General features: G+C 36.5%; 1 protein-coding gene across 19 annotated transcripts in view; it reads right to left on the bottom strand.

The window, feature by feature from the left end:
• TRPS1 (transcriptional repressor GATA binding 1) overlaps positions 1-16,032 on the bottom strand; it is a 1,050,606-nt gene that overhangs the window by 172,201 nt on the left and 862,373 nt on the right. For all 19 annotated transcript variants that reach the window (XM_079901878.1, XM_079901880.1, XM_079901893.1 and 16 more), the window contains one exon: positions 2,219-2,822. In XM_079901878.1, coding sequence (XP_079758004.1) covers positions 2,219-2,822 — 604 coding nt within the window. The remainder of the gene's footprint in view (positions 1-2,218; positions 2,823-16,032) is intronic.

Below are 16,032 nucleotides of genomic sequence, written 5' to 3'. Positions count from 1 at the left end.
CAAATGTCCAATAAAATGGGTGACTTCCAAAAGCACTATTCAAATGCAATGAAAATATAAATTTTAAAGATCAAATTTTACTAAAATCACAGAAGAAAGACCCAGGCCACTTTAAAATACGTCATTTATATATATATATATATATATATATATATATATATATATATATATGTGTGTGTGTGTGTGTGTGTGTATATATATATATATATATATATATATACACACACACATATAGAGAGAGAGACTTTTTTGTCAGCTCTCAAACTTTAGTAGATGATGGTCTTTAAGTATCACAAATCCTACAGTTAGGAATCTGATATTCACTGTAGAACACAGTTAAGTAGCCTCTTGCTGAAGATTTCCTACTTCAGCAACTGATGTGGAGGAACTGAAAAGACAGTTGAAATGATGCAACAGAAAGTTGAAGTCAGGGAATTAAGGAAGCGGAGGAATTGAGAAAAACAATTTTTTTAGAAAAGAATTATCATCCTCAGGCTGCTTAAAGAATAGAACTATCCTGCTCAGGTTTTAAATTGCACTGCTTCATAAATTACTGCTCGTTCCAAATGCTTAGTGTTTACAAACGGTGGCAGAAAAGGTAACATTCCAGAAACAGTCTAAAAGAGTCACACAACTTGGTATCAGATGAAGATGTCATGGATGAAAACAGTTTTAAATGGAAAAAAAAAAAAAAGAGTGGGGAGTTCTAGTGATACAGATGTAAGGAAATCAATTCCACCACGCTCTCAAGATGCAACATGAAATTTAAAAATCCTAGGACACGTCATTCCTGCCTTATAACCAGAAACCATAAGAGCCACTTGAGACCAGAAGAGTCCTCATATGCTAAGAAAATGATGAGCATTTACAATGATAAAAATGCATAATATATGAAAGAAGCTCCCTAAATTGAACACTCACTTGAAAAGCACAGGAACTATTTCTCTTCTTTCCAAAGTTATTTATGATAAACTTGCTCCTTCCGGGCAGGAAGGATTCTTTGTTTCTCAGTGTACAAGGAGGCATCTCCTCTTCTGCATTCAAGCCCTTCTCTTAGCTCCAGGGCATGACTGCGGATGGGAAAGGTAACAACTTTTATAATTAACTGTGCTCCTCCAAGGGGCATTTCTCAACTCCACTAGAGAAAGCCAGAGAAGCACAGATAAGCCTCAGAGAATCTACATGAAATGAGAGCGGAGTAGCCAAGCCGACATTGGCAAGAGTAATTTTTCTCCCCAGAATACATCCAGAGAGAACTCGGTGGTCTCTAACCTCCAGGTCAAAGCACTGGGCTGGCTGAACTGTATTTCCTAACCAGCTCTTTTGTAAAGGTTAGCTGGATTCTGATCCTACCTTCCATGAAGGAACAAAGCTTTGAAATCAACCGGAAAGCTCAAAACTTCTCAAAGTCAAGGTGAGATGTTGAAGTGGTAGTGCCTTAGGCAAAAAGCAAGCATCACTCAACTGAATTTTCAAAACCTAAAATATTTCTTAACAATTCACAGTCTACACAGCATGAAGAGAGTGAGCAAGGATCTTATCTTACAGAGCTTTTGTTTAGTTTCTTTTTCACGCAGGACTGTGTCTTTCTCCCTACAGGAGCCCGATAATGTAAAATTCATGGTTCTCTTCTTCGGATGCTCTTCACACCATTCACACTTAAGTCTATCTCATTTTTCCCCTCCTCTTGGCAACAAAACAACAAGCATTGTCATTTGTACATAATTACGCTGTGAGTTTTAAAAACACTACATTTCCGTATTAACGTCTCACTGAGGGCTTTGCATTCTTAGCGATTTAAATCTCTGCTCATTTCCTTATTAACCATAGACTGTGTCACACCATCTTAAAATTAAAAAGTCATTTCATCATTTTAATGTAACAAATGTGCATCCTTCTGGGATTCCGAGCCTCCCTTCTCCAAAAGCGGCCTCATGGTTTTGCATAATCACCAGGAATGATTAACAAACATTCAATCGGAGCTGAGAGTGGTGACAAACAAGTGACTTCCACCCACTCGATCAAGTGTATGTAGAGTCCACACAAACACACGTGAGCTGCTTTCTACCACTTTGGCCTTATTAAGTATACATCCCCAGACAGATACACATCATTTAGTTACACTTGGTAAGTCATGATACTAACTCTAGAGAATGTACGTTCTCCCCATTTTCCCTTCAAGATATAGGAATTATTTAAAAAAATTAAACCTTCCTACCCGTAACAGGGACTGGGATTCATCCTTGGACTTGTTTTCTCCGGATGCAGGATACTGCTGGGTGAGGGCGCCAGCCTTCTCTCCGCCTGCAGGCACCCCCTGCAGGAAGCCCTTGGTCTCCACAGCCAAGCCATAAATAGGGCGCGCCAGGTGGGCAGCCTCTACGTTGGGGCTATCCCTTAAAGTCTTTGTCTGCTCTTGGGGGCCGGACACAGGGGTCAGAAGCCCCAGGCTTGCTTGGGTATAGGATGGACTGCCCCGTAGGATGTCCGCCCCTCTCCAAGTCACACTGCGAAGGTCATCACTTGAACTCTCAGCCCAAGCTTTTTCTTTCAGCCCGTCCTTCTCTTCTAGCTTCTCCCTCTTCACCACACTCTCAGCAACCGGCTCTCCCATTTTAGAGTCTGGATTGAGCAGACTGTAGACCTTGAGGTCAATCTTGGGCTCCTCCTTGATGGTGGATACGGCATGCCCGTCCTCTTCGCCGTTGGCTGTAGTGCTGTCCTGTTCCTGGCAGTGAACAGTGTTGAAGTGCTCCAGTAGTGACTGAGTCTCGGCAGCTGTAAAACTGCATTGACGGCATTTGTAGCAGCTGTGTGCTCTCCTGCAGAAGAAGAAAACCATTACTCGAAATCTAGCATTCAGAAGGGCTTTAAAAAAACACTCTTCAAGCACCTGAATTTTATCTCCTGTAATGTAACAGGTAGAATGCAATACAATATTCTCAATACCCAGAAACTGGCATCTTCCGTTCTAGGTAAGGAATGCAATATTCCCGTTTGTATATTAGCAATAACAGGTATCTGCACACACAGACACACTTATGCACACACACTCCAGACGAGTCACATTTAAAACTGGTTGATTTGCTTTATTATTGAAGGACCTGCTCTGTTCATTTTACTGGGACCGGATAATCATCAATTCTATATTATTTAATAGATATTCATAAATTTTTACACCTGATTTCATCAGTGGACTTTTCTGTTTCCACTTATTTAAACTAAACTGGGATATTTTTCACTATAAATATATATACATTGCTAGTGCTCTATACAGCTTTTACATATATTAAAATAAATTCTACCAAACTGATTACAATGTTCTTTTCTATCATAAAATTTAAATCCATTTAATCAATGAAATGTGGTTGACTGAGCTACATAATCTAGTAAATAAAATATACCAGAAGCTCAAGTTTTTTAAGACAAATTTTTTCTATCTGTAAGGACTCATGAACATTCAACAAGTTGACTGTCTGTTGGGTACCAAGCAGCATGATAGGTGCTGTACAGATGTAGTCATTAAAAGAGTGTGTGTGAATGTATGTTTATGTGTGTGTTTTCTTTTTATAAGGCATAAGACAAGGAGACCTTATTGTTGGATTTCATAGCATCTCCTGCTGTTAAAGACAGAACGGTAACTGTTAAATTAAGAAAAATGTTTGATTAACAAAGAAGAACAGAGGCACTGTATCCTAAAAGGCATACTGGAAAGGTACACAAATAACTGGGAATAAGGCATACATTCTTTAACTGTAAAAACCTTGTATGGCTTTCTAATTAAATAACCATGTGAAACACTTGCTACTCCACGATATAATGTGTTAGGAGTTACAACTTAAAATAACAAAATAAGTTTTGAGAGCTGTTACTTAAATCTACTGCAGGGGCTTCCCTGGTGGCGCAGTGGTTGAGAGTCCGCCTGCCGATGCAGGGGACACGGGTTCGTGCCCCGGTCCGGGAAGATCCCACATGCCACGGAGCGGCTGGGCCCGTGAGCCATGGCCGCTGAGCCTGCGCGTCCGGAGCCTGTGCTCCACAACAGGAGAGGCCACAACGGTGAGAGGCCCGTGTACCGCAAAAAAAAAAAAAAAAAAGCTACTGCAAAGTAGGTACCCCTATATGTAATCTGTAGATAATCATCACAATATTACTTTGCCAGGCACTGGGTACACATTGTTGAATACAAGGCACATAGTCCTTGTTCACCTGGTGTTTAGAGTCTAGTCAGGAATGACAAGCTTCACATTAGTCTCTAAATAAACATGTAAGGACAAAGAGTAATATGTGCTAAGAATGGAATGGATGGGATGGTAAGGGGGTGGAAGGGCTGCTTAAGGTCCTCAGGAAGGCCTTTCTGAGGGCGATTTATCAAAGCAAAGGATGGAAAGGAGCTATCCTTGTTGGAGGAGGAGGGAGGGGAAAGGGCAGTACATTCTAGCAAGCCTGAGATACTGAAAGAGGCCACTGATGCTTGAGAGGAATAAATAAGAGGAAGCATAATAATCAACAAGCCGGAGGGTCACCTAGAGCTTTGTGGACCACGGCAAGGAGGTAGGTATCTTCAAAGGGAAAGGGAAGCAACTGCAAGGTTATAGGCAGAGGAGTAGCATAGTTAAATGTGTGCTTTAATCACTTTGGGAGTGTAAGGGTTTCTCTACTGGAGGACTTCATTCCGAGACCTGATGGCTGAAAATCCAAAAGAACGTTCTTATTTTATGGAAGCAAAATTCAAAGGTATTAAGACATGTAACAAAATCTCAGCCAATATTTGTTGAGAGTACTTAATTTGGTACATGATTATCTTCTTGTGATTAACAGCTTACATTTGGTCGAACAAATATGGATATTTAACTTCTACTTTTTACAGGAGGTTGTTTTCAATCTTTTGTCCTATTTTTCTTCACGAAGTAGGAAAGATAAAAGGAAATACAATAAATGAAAAATAATTTGATGATGAATTGACCATAAAAATATTAAAATGGGGCTTCCCTGGTGGCGCAGTGGTTGAGAATCCGCCTGCCGATGCAGGGGACATGGGTTCGTGCCCCGGTCCGGGAAGATCCCACATGCCGTGGAGCGGCTGGGCCCGTGAGCCACGGCCACTGAGCACGCGTGTCCGGAGCCTGTGCTCCGCGACGGGAGAGGCCACAGCAGTGGGAGGCCCGCATACCGTAAAAAAAAAAAAGAGAAGAAGTGCAAGACTCTAGAGTACCACATGACAAAATTCTTTGAAAACAGAAGACTCACAGTTTTATTGGAGAAGCAATTTAGTTCACTTAAAAGTAAGACTCTAGAACCAGAATGCCTAAGTTTCAAGCTTGGCTCTGTATTTTACTATATATGTGACTTTGGATAATCTACTGAACCTGCCTCAATTTCCTCACCTGCAAAATAAAAACAATAGTGCATGTAGTATGAGTTAACCAATTTAAATCCTAAAATTAAATAAAGCCCCCCTTCTGTGTGAATCTGCCTTCTGCACTCTATTCAAAGGAGCTAAAACTTACCACCTGGCATTTTGGTATCATTCTTTTCCACTCCCCCAGGTACCTTAACCATGACAGACATCTTTCTTAAAACCATGTTTATTTCCTAGCAGATCCTTTGTTTTAAGACATTACCAGGTAGAATATATTTTTTGCCTTTTCTGCTTCACCTAGTGGTGTTCAATGGCCTGAAAGATGGAGCAGTTTAGCAGTTAATTGTCAAGCCTTACTCTTTTTTCAATAATAGTAGTCAGAGCCATAATCTTAAAATTCTGAATAACAAAGACAGAAAGGGCATTACCTGTGTTTTCCTGAAGTCTTCAGAGGTAGCGATGCTTTGTAAGTGTATTCAGGAGGGTGGTTTAGAACCATAATATATCTAGTAATATATCTCAGTAATTAAGATTATGTGCCTTCAATATCTACTTACTCTGCAATCTAGAAATGTCCTTGAGCCAACCTATTCCTTCACCATAAAAAGACGAATACCTCCAACCTTTAACTGGTATGTGACTGACATGTCCTCCTAAATATACAAGGGGTTCTGGGTGTGTCCTGTCTAGGCAATGAATTCATCACAACGTATCACTTTTGACACAAGGTGTCTGGGGGCTTCTAGGTTTTCTAGTTTCAAGTTCCTGTCCCAACGGACAACTCTCTGACTCCTTACAGGTCTCGGCAAGAGCTGTTCAGATCTGCCCACAAAGGAGCTCTTATTCTGACTGATCAAGGCAAAACCTTCCGTGATACAGGTGCTGGAGGACTGTCCAAATGCAGAGGACGGTGAGGCTGGGTGTAAAGCAGAAAGGAGACAGAAACTGCAGAGGTAAGTTTTCAGTGAGAACCGGGTTTTACATTGAAAAGAAAAACACATACTAACAGGAAGGATATTAAAACGAGCTGGCAATAACAAGCTCAACGCACACACGTTTTCTTTTGAAGACTTCAAAGCACTCACACGTATGTGATCTCACATTCCACTGAGGTATAAAGCCCATTTTATAGATAAGTAAAATGAAGAAAGTGCCTTGTCCATTTAGTCTACATCAAGTCAAGAATACAGGGCTTCTACCTTCCAGACTGATGTTCTATTTTTCTATCCTCGGTTGCCTGAATTTTTAACTTTATACAAAAATAAATAAAATTACTGACAATACTGACAATGAAAAATGAGGGATAAAAATTGAAAAATGAGGGGAAGGGAAAGGTCTTCTAACTGACAGAAGTGAGACTGACTACAGCAACGGTTTGCAAAACGGGCTGCAAGCAGTGCTGCAACTGAAGGAGTTTCTTAGCAATACAGATTCCAGGGCCTCTCAGTTGCCCTATTGAAGATCTGAATCTCCTGGACATAACTTGAGAATCTGAATTTTTAGTAAGGTCTTCAGGGGACACCCATGCAGGGACCAGTCACAAACTACATTAGTAGATATATCCTGGTTCAAAACAACTGAATGAACACACTCAAGACATCCTCTACCACCTGTGGCTCTAATAAAACACAGGTAATGCCCTTACTATCTTTGTTATTCAGAATCATAAGATTCTGAGGGTGACTCCTATTCATGAAAAGAGAGTAAAGCTTGACAATTAAGCAGTAAACTGCTAAACTGCTCCATCTTTCAGGCCACTGAACGCCCTGAGGTGAAGCAGAAAAGGCAATTTGCTGCATAATACTCTGGAGAACTGAAGGACTTCTTTCTCCATATAATAGTCATCAAATAAATGATAGGAAATATATTAAAAAGACAACATCACTGTACTTTCAAAAGCTGGGAGCAACATGAACTTTTCAATCACCTATGCTAACATCTAGAGCGGTGCTTCTTAAACCCTAACATGCAGAAGAATCATCTGGGAATCTTGTTAAAACTCAGATTCTGATTCTGGAAATCTGGGGTGGTACCCAATAGTCTCTATTTCTTACAAAATCCCAGATGATGCTGATGCTGTTGGTTCCCAGACCACACCTTAAATAGCAAAAGGCACGAAGCCATGGTCAGAAATACGTCGATGAGTGTTAGATTGGAATGAACTCTCAGTATATATACTCAGTACTTGACAGAACATTCCCAAATGAATTCTTTATGATGAGCAACATCATCTTCCCTCTTAAGGCACATACTCCCACCTCTGAAAGTCAACCCTAACAGCTTCATAAGCTAAAACTATAAACATGACATTGTCAAGCATAATCCGCAAATAGTCATTCATCTTCTTTATTTCACTGTTTGGGGATCATCTTTCAGTATTCTTTAGTTCTAGGCCATTTATATATATTATTCTACAACAATCACACATAGTACCTATTTCCATCCCTACTTCATACAATAAGAACATGAAGCACAGACAAGTCAATTCATAAAATAATACGGAGTGCATGATGCAGTATTCTAGCTCGTGTCCATAGCTATTCTTGCATGTATGCTGTTTGGTAGTTGATGCAATACTACTAGCTTGTTCAGGAATTAGTTCCTGAAAGATTTGGGTATATTTCTGACTTGTGTCACTCTCAACAATAACTGAAAAGCCCTTCAACTTAATGCCATGTCCCCCCAAAATAAAAAGATTATTTTAATGCCTAGTATAAGAAACATTACTGAAGAATAAAAGTTTAGTCATTGAGAAACTACGTTAGTTTGGACTCTGCTCTAACCTACTGAATACATTTCATTTTATCAACATTAATATGAAAACCTCAAAAGGTTCAGGGAGTTTTCTCTTCATTTTTCAAGACCCACCTTAACTACCTTTTCATCCATAAAGACTTCCCAAATGACTCAAACCCAAGAGTAAACCTACCATCCTCTGAGCTACTCTGAAACTCTGTCATCCAGAGGATTTTTTTCACATTGCATTTTATTAAAATGAATGGCCTTTGATTTAACTGATGGCATAAAAAGATTTATTTCATCATTTAAAAAGCTCTCATTCACCAAATAATCATGTATGTCTTACTTTACAGTTATATTGTAATTGCCTTAAAATCAAGATCAAAGCCCACACATCTCTATATATCCCTTCCAGCTCCACTCAGAACATCCAGATAGTCAGTAAATATCCACTTAATAACCAAAGGAATGAACCACCACAGCTCTGGTAAGGCTAGACTTAATATGTAAAGTCATAAAGCAGCAGAGAAATATTAAGAAGTACATAGATATTTTGCAGATGGTATATTTTGAATGGTTCTCTGAATAAACTCTTCATTATTTAAAAACTCCTAGAACTTCTAGCTACATGAAGCTCAACTAATTTAAAAGACACTGCAAATATATTTGCATTAATTTAAATTCTATACTCTGCTGCCAACTGGATAGCAAACATCCTCTTCATGCTACCTGAGGAAAAAAGATGTCAGTCTGTAGATCTCCCTACCATTATGAGTGCCAGATAAAATACAGGATGCCCAGTTAAATGTGAATTTCAGATAATAAACAAATAATATTTTAGTGTAAGTATGTCCCATACAATGTTTGGGACATACTTACATAAAATCTCAATTTTTCCAGTGCAAAACTTTAGACAATGAACACAATCAACTTTGATAAAACAGATAATCATCTTTTGCCTCCAGAAAAAACTACATCAAGCTGCATAAAAAAACCAACTTGTACTTAATTCAAGTGACTTAAAATTTCTTTGAGAAAAGATGTTTTATTCCTTATTCTACTTGACAGAAATTTCATGTGCTATAAAAAAGCATTTATTTCAGATCCATTCATATTTCAACCTTTTATCCTAGCAGTATCATTTTATTCATTAGTAGAGATTAAAAATTATTTTCATAATTCATAAAGAACTGAGGTTTTCTAGATTCTAGAAAAAAAATCAGCTAAAAGGTGCTAGTCGTTTGCTCTACTCTGATAATATTTCTGTATTTTGATTTTCATAACAAACAGCTCACGGTATTTGTGGAGTCCTCTCTAAACAATGCTTTGTTTTTTTCCTTTTAATGTCAACTTCCAGAGATTTATGCCATAACTTAAAAAGCTCTCCTTCCCCGAATAACTGTATTTCACTTTCAATAGTTTTAACCATAGTTTTTCTTCTTCAATGACTAAATGGACATCAAAGTAAATGAATAAATTATAAATACTAATCAATTAAGACTGCAACGGTATTTTTTGGTAATTATGGAAACAAATACCTACAGATAAATTGTCACAAAGGAAGAGTAAATGAAGTGATTTAATTTAAATATAGTTCAGTATATGTGACAACTAATTAGTCATTTTTTGTGTCATAAGAGTCTACAGGTGTGGCACTTGAGGTCACTGCCACTGTTGAATGTTGGAATGAAAAGCATCTGAAGAGAGTATTTGAGGGACAAAAACAGAAAAGGAATTACAGATGTATAGGTGGGTAACCTATAATCAACTTTTAAAAGCTGAAAATTTAATATTCAGCCTTAGTCAAGTGCAAAGGAGTAGTCTACAAAATATAATCTAAGGAAAACTGAAATTCTGAATGAATAAGATTCCATTCAATCCACTCATCTTGTATTTTTATACTGAAATAATCTGATGAGTATTTACTTATTTGGAATAACTGGGTTCTTTTAGAAGGGCATGGGGTGATTTCACCTTCACGTGGTAGAAGAAAACACAACTAATGTCATAGCTGAAAAATCTCAATTTATGATTCACTTTCAAAAAGAAGATATCCCTACCAAACATTCAAAACAGAAAAATAAATCTTCCCATGAAATAGAAAGTAAACAAGAAAAGAGAAATAAATTATATAATATGAAATGTAAATCATGGCTAAAATTTATCTTATTCCATGACTCGATAACTGTCCTATACAAAGTCTTCAGGACCATTAAATCTGAAATTTCTAATAAATAATGTATCCAAATGAAGGTAGTGCAATTGTGGGTTATTTTCTTGATGGACTATAACACCTTGGGTAACTTTCTGTCTCACAATGGGAATTTTCAACTTGAACCATGATGTCCATTTCAAGGTTTTACAGGCAACTGATTTATTAGGTATTGTTTAAAAGAACATGACACATAAAATACACAAATCTAGATGTAACCATCTTGGTACTCACCCTTTTAGAAACTCTGTACTAATGCACTGTGTACTTAGCTTTTTCAGATGTGCTGATAATTAAGTGCTTATCATAAAATCTATTCTTCAGGACTAGCAGAGCACACAGTTCATGTTCCTTCCCAGAGCTCTTTTAAGGTAGAAATTGTGCAGTAGCTACATTAATTTAATCAGCTACTGCATCCACTGTTATTTCCTTTAGCCTGAGATATATATTTTATGTCTAAAATATTCAAACACTGTTTAAAAAATTTTAACGCATTCATAAATCCCTAAACAGACAGATGCTTGTCATCACATACACTACCAAAAAATGTGTACATTTTTCCACATTCTAGTCAATTAGGTAGATAATGACTATATCACTGATTTTCAAGTAGGTTTTTAATAATAAGGGAAGTTGACTATTTATTCAAATATTTATTGGATATGTGTATTGATGAGAATTGATGCCTCATTTTTAAAATTTTATCGTGTAATATTAATCGCACACATGTACACGTACATATATATACATTCATATCTAGGTTTAGCAAAAAATGAAAATGAACATAATCATAGGATCATAAAATATGATTGATATATTTATATATATTCTTTATCTTTATATGGAGAGATACAGAGTGACAAAGAGTCTATGTACACACACACATATATATATACAGAGAAAGAAAGAATGATATATTTATAGAGGGAAAATAATGTTTATGGTACAGTTCAATATATGTATATGAATGTAACAAATATACATGGTGTATACATATATAAATATGTATGAATATATGTATACAGTTTTGTTTTGCTAGTTTTTATGAACTTCTTTTATGAACTTCTATGAAATGGTATGAAGCTACAAATAGTTGTCTTTGATTTGTTTTTATTCGGTCAAAATTATAAGACATCCATGTTGTATTCAACTGTCATTTATTCAAATTCACTATTGTATAATATTCCACTGTATGACAAATCTATAAGTTACTTAACTAACCTCTTATGTATAGTTGAGGTTTTTTTCTTATTTGTTTTGCTTTTTAATTTTTGTTTCGGTTGTTTTGCTCTTTAAAAAAATACTACTTTGAACATTTTTGCACACGTTTCCTAGTGTTCCCATACAAGAAGTTTTCTTCTGAGGAGTGAAATTACATGGTCTTTGGGAATACGAGCATCTGACATTGCCAGAATTTGCTAAATTCACTTTATAAAATCATACGTACTGGCAATTTTTATCCATTTTTTAATCCATTATATATTTTTTGTCTTAACACCTATATTTCCTGGAATAAATAAAATGACCTCATTGTTTTCTTTGGTTAATATTTGCCTTGTGTGATTTCATCTATCCTTATCTTCCTGCTATGGACGTCTGATTTAATTACACTGAGTATAAGGGTGTGTTCTATATGATACTGGTTTTTTTTTTTTTTTTTTGGTACGCCGGCCTCTCCCATTGCAGAGTACAGGCTCCGGACGCTCTGGCTCAGTGGCCATGGCTCACGGGCCCAGCCGCTGCGCGGCATGTGGGATCTTCCCGGACCGGGGCACGAACCCGTATCCCCTGCATCGGCAGGTGGACTCTCAACCACTGCACCACCAGGGAAGCCCAATACTGTTTTTCTGAAATCTTATTTCTTATTGGCTTAGTATGTATCAAATTTTATAAGCATTTTATATCTGCTTGAAAAGCATGTGCATTCTCTAATTGTTGGGTGTAGAATTTATGTATTTTAATTAAATCAATTTAAAAAAAAAAACGAACAGTGAGTTCCCTGGTGACCTAGAGGTTAGGATTCTGGGCTTTCACTGCCGTGGACCAGGTTCAATCCCTGGTCAGGGAACTGAGATCCTGCAAGCCACACGGCACTGCCAAGATAAATAAATAACTAAATAAATAAGTGTCTTAATTTGTTGCTCAAATATTTTATATTTTGAAAAAATTTTTTCTGTTCAACCTTTAATAAGGGAGGTTTCCTAAAATGTACTACTGTGATTGTGGTTTGTCATATTTTCCCTGTAGTTTTTGATCAATTTGTGCTTTACATATATATTTATTTATATTTATATTTTACGTATTTGTAATTATTATATATCCCTGATGAACTGAACCTCTTATCATTAGTAATGACTTTTCCTGCGTATGCTTTTTGTCTTAGTCTAAATTGTATGAGATTAATAAAGCTACCTCAATTGTTCTTTCATTTATATTTACGCCTATAATTTAGTCTATTTTGCTCTTTCAAACTCTCCATAGCCTTATGCTTTGAGTGTGTAACCTATAAACAGCTTATAGTTAAATTTTTTTTAATATGTCTGATAATATCTTTTAAGTGGAAAGTTTAACCCCCACAGATTCATTAAGATTTTTGATATCTGGACTTTTTTTTTTACCATCTTCCTTTAAAAATTCTATTTGTCTACTTTTTCCCACGTATCCTCTAAAAAAGGATACATTAAAAAAAAGATTGAATTTTATGGGTGTTCTTTATTTTGTTGTCCATTTTTCTCCTCTATAGCTTTGGAAGTTATGTACTCATTTCCTACTCTTTCACTAGTTATCCCTAAAGTTATCAAAATATGCATAACAAAGTCCTAACTCACTAACTCCAGACAATTCAAACACTTTAGAACACCTTAATTCTGATCAATCTCCCTGCAAACTCACATAATAGTGTTGCCCAATAACTCAGTCTATCCCTTTTTAACTGCATAAATTAGGCATGCTATGGCTGTTGAGACTTACTCACAGTTCCCTGGTCTTTGTTTATGTGAAAATGTCTTTGCTCTTATTTTTGGAAGGTAGTTTTGACAGGCAGGCAATCCTAGGTTGACTTTTTTTTTTCTTCAAAACTGAATAGTATTCCTCCGTCTTCTGGTTTCCATTGTGGCTGATAAAAAGTCTACTGTTAACCTAATAGTCTTTTTTGAATAGTTGAGCTGTTGTTTCTCTTTAGCTGCTCTAAGGAACCTCTCTGCCTTAGCATTTCAATTTTTACTACAAGATGTCTATGACTGAATTTATTTGTGTACAGATGGCCCCCAACTAATGATGGTTCGACTCACAATCTTTCAACCTTAGGATGGTGCAAAAACCATATGCAGTCAGTAGAAACCGTACTTTGAATTTTGAATTTGGATCTTTTACTGGGCTAATAATATGCAGGATACGTGGTACGATACTCTCTCATGATGCTGGGTTGAAGAAGGGAACCCCAGCTCCCAGTCAGCCACATGATCAGGAGGGGAAAAAACCAATACATTTACAACCATTCTGTACCCAGACAACCATTCTGGTTTTCACTTTCAGTACAGTATTCAATAAATTGCATAAGATAGTCAACACTTTATTATAAAATAGGCTTTGTGTTAAAAGATTTTTCTCAACTATAGGGTACAAGTGTTCTGAGCACATTTAAGTTAAGCTAGGCTAAGCTATGATTTCAGTAGGTTAGTTGTATTAAATGCATTTTTGATCTACGTTATTTTCAATTTATACTGGGTTTATTGGGACATAAATCCATCATAAGTCGAGGAAGATCTACATATTCTGCTCAGTATAAGCTATCCTATTTTGTACCTGTGTGTTTATGTCTTTCATCAGTTTTAAGAACTCATCTGCCATTATCTTCTCAAATATTGATTGCTTATCTTCCATTCAATATTCTTTTCTTCTGGGACTCTAATTAGATGCATGTCAGAACAGCTTCTTGTATTTTCATATCTTAATATCCACTTTTGATATTTTCCATCCCCTTCCCCTCTCTTAAGTATTCTGGCTAATATCTTCAGATTTAACTTCTGATTAACTCATTTGCTAATACATTACTTAACTTATCCATATGTTTTAAATTTCAATAATTAGATTGTCCATTCAAAAATGCTATTGTTTCTTTTTTGAATATTCCTGGTTATTTATAGTCTCATATAGCTTGATCAATTTATAAGTGTAATTTTCATTTCTTTCAACATTTATCAATTATTATTTTCTAAATGAAAACTGCTGATCTGAAGTTCCTGGGTATCTAAAGCTATTATTTGCTTTTCCTATTGATTTCACATGTAGTGATTTACATCCACACTCATATGGTAAACTGTTGTAATGTGGAAGCTCACATAAGGTTTATCTGAAGCCATACATAACATGGAGGTGAAAACTGGAGTATTTTCCTGGAGATAAATCTGTGTTTACTTCTGACAGGAGTCAGAGGAAGGCAGTAATGTTGAACCACATTAGCCAACTTCAAGGTGCCAGCTTAGAGTGAAACTCATGGATTCAACGCCCTCTCTCTGCCAGTGACTCTGGGCTTAGTCTCAATATAACTGCAGTATCAATGTCAGCATTTTTCATCCATGAAAACTTGCATTCCCTGCTTGCTCTCCCCAGTCTGGATTTAGCTCACTTTTGGTGAAGGGGTGAAGAGAAAAGCTTCAGAACTTTCACTTAATTCATGGAAGTCTAACAAGTCACTAAGAAATTATGTTTTATCTGGTATAGTTGCTTTGTAAGGAGGTATTCCTCCCACAACTCCAGAAACACAAAGTTATAACACTGAAAATGTTGATTAGGAGAATGGTAGTCAATTAGAGAATGGGTACACTAGTTAATTAAATAATATATAATAAAAGAAATGGAGTGTGAGAAACAAACATGAGTGGAATATAACAATTCTGTCATGACGTGAACTACGGGGTATCATAAGTAAATATGAAACATAAAGAAAGGAGAACTGGCCAAGTTTCACTTACTAAGTGGATAATGTTGGCAGTTCAACTCAGGTTAAACTGGTTCTTTAGGAAAATGCCCATGGAATGAAATCCACACTGAGGTTTTTCTCTGATAGCTTTAAATCAACTCTCTTGCTTCTTAGCTGTAGTTATTTTATAGCTACATGATTTCACACATTGTACAGCTCTCCGTTTGTGCTATCTTTTTTAGTACACTATAAGTCTTGTACATAAAGTATTCAAAAGCCTAGAATATAATCCCCAGTAATAACAGAATTGTGGTAAAAGTTTCCCAACATGAATAATATGAATAAATATAAATTTAACTAGAAAGATAGTATTGTGATGTGGTAAATTTCTCTCCTCCTACACTACCTTCAAAATGTAGCATTTGGGGGAAGTGCTTTGATAGCAGATTAAGTTTTCAAAATTCATGTGACTATCTGTTTTCACATCCCTGGAGCCTCCACTGTTCAACTTTCAGTAGAGTTTCTTTATACTTCTTACCAAGCTGTGGCTCCTGAAACAGTAAGTCTCCAAATTTCAAATATTTCTAAAAGAACTCAAGCAGAGCAACTTAAAGGACCTAGGATCACACAAACTACATCAGGTTTTAAGAATAAGTGCGAGAGGATTATAATGACCTAGAGACAAGTGCTGCTAATTATTTTTAATCTAATAAAATACTAAGAAGGTTGACTTAAGTTCAAAATGTACTTCCATTTTGTGTGTCCTCAGAAGGGTTCCAAGACCGTACAATAGTCAAA

This window comes from Stenella coeruleoalba (genome assembly GCF_951394435.1).
Source record: "Stenella coeruleoalba genome assembly, chromosome: 17".
NCBI lineage: Eukaryota > Metazoa > Chordata > Mammalia > Artiodactyla > Delphinidae > Stenella > Stenella coeruleoalba.
The sequence above is the reverse complement of the archived record's forward strand: the minus strand, read 5'-3'. Positions and strand labels throughout refer to the sequence as shown.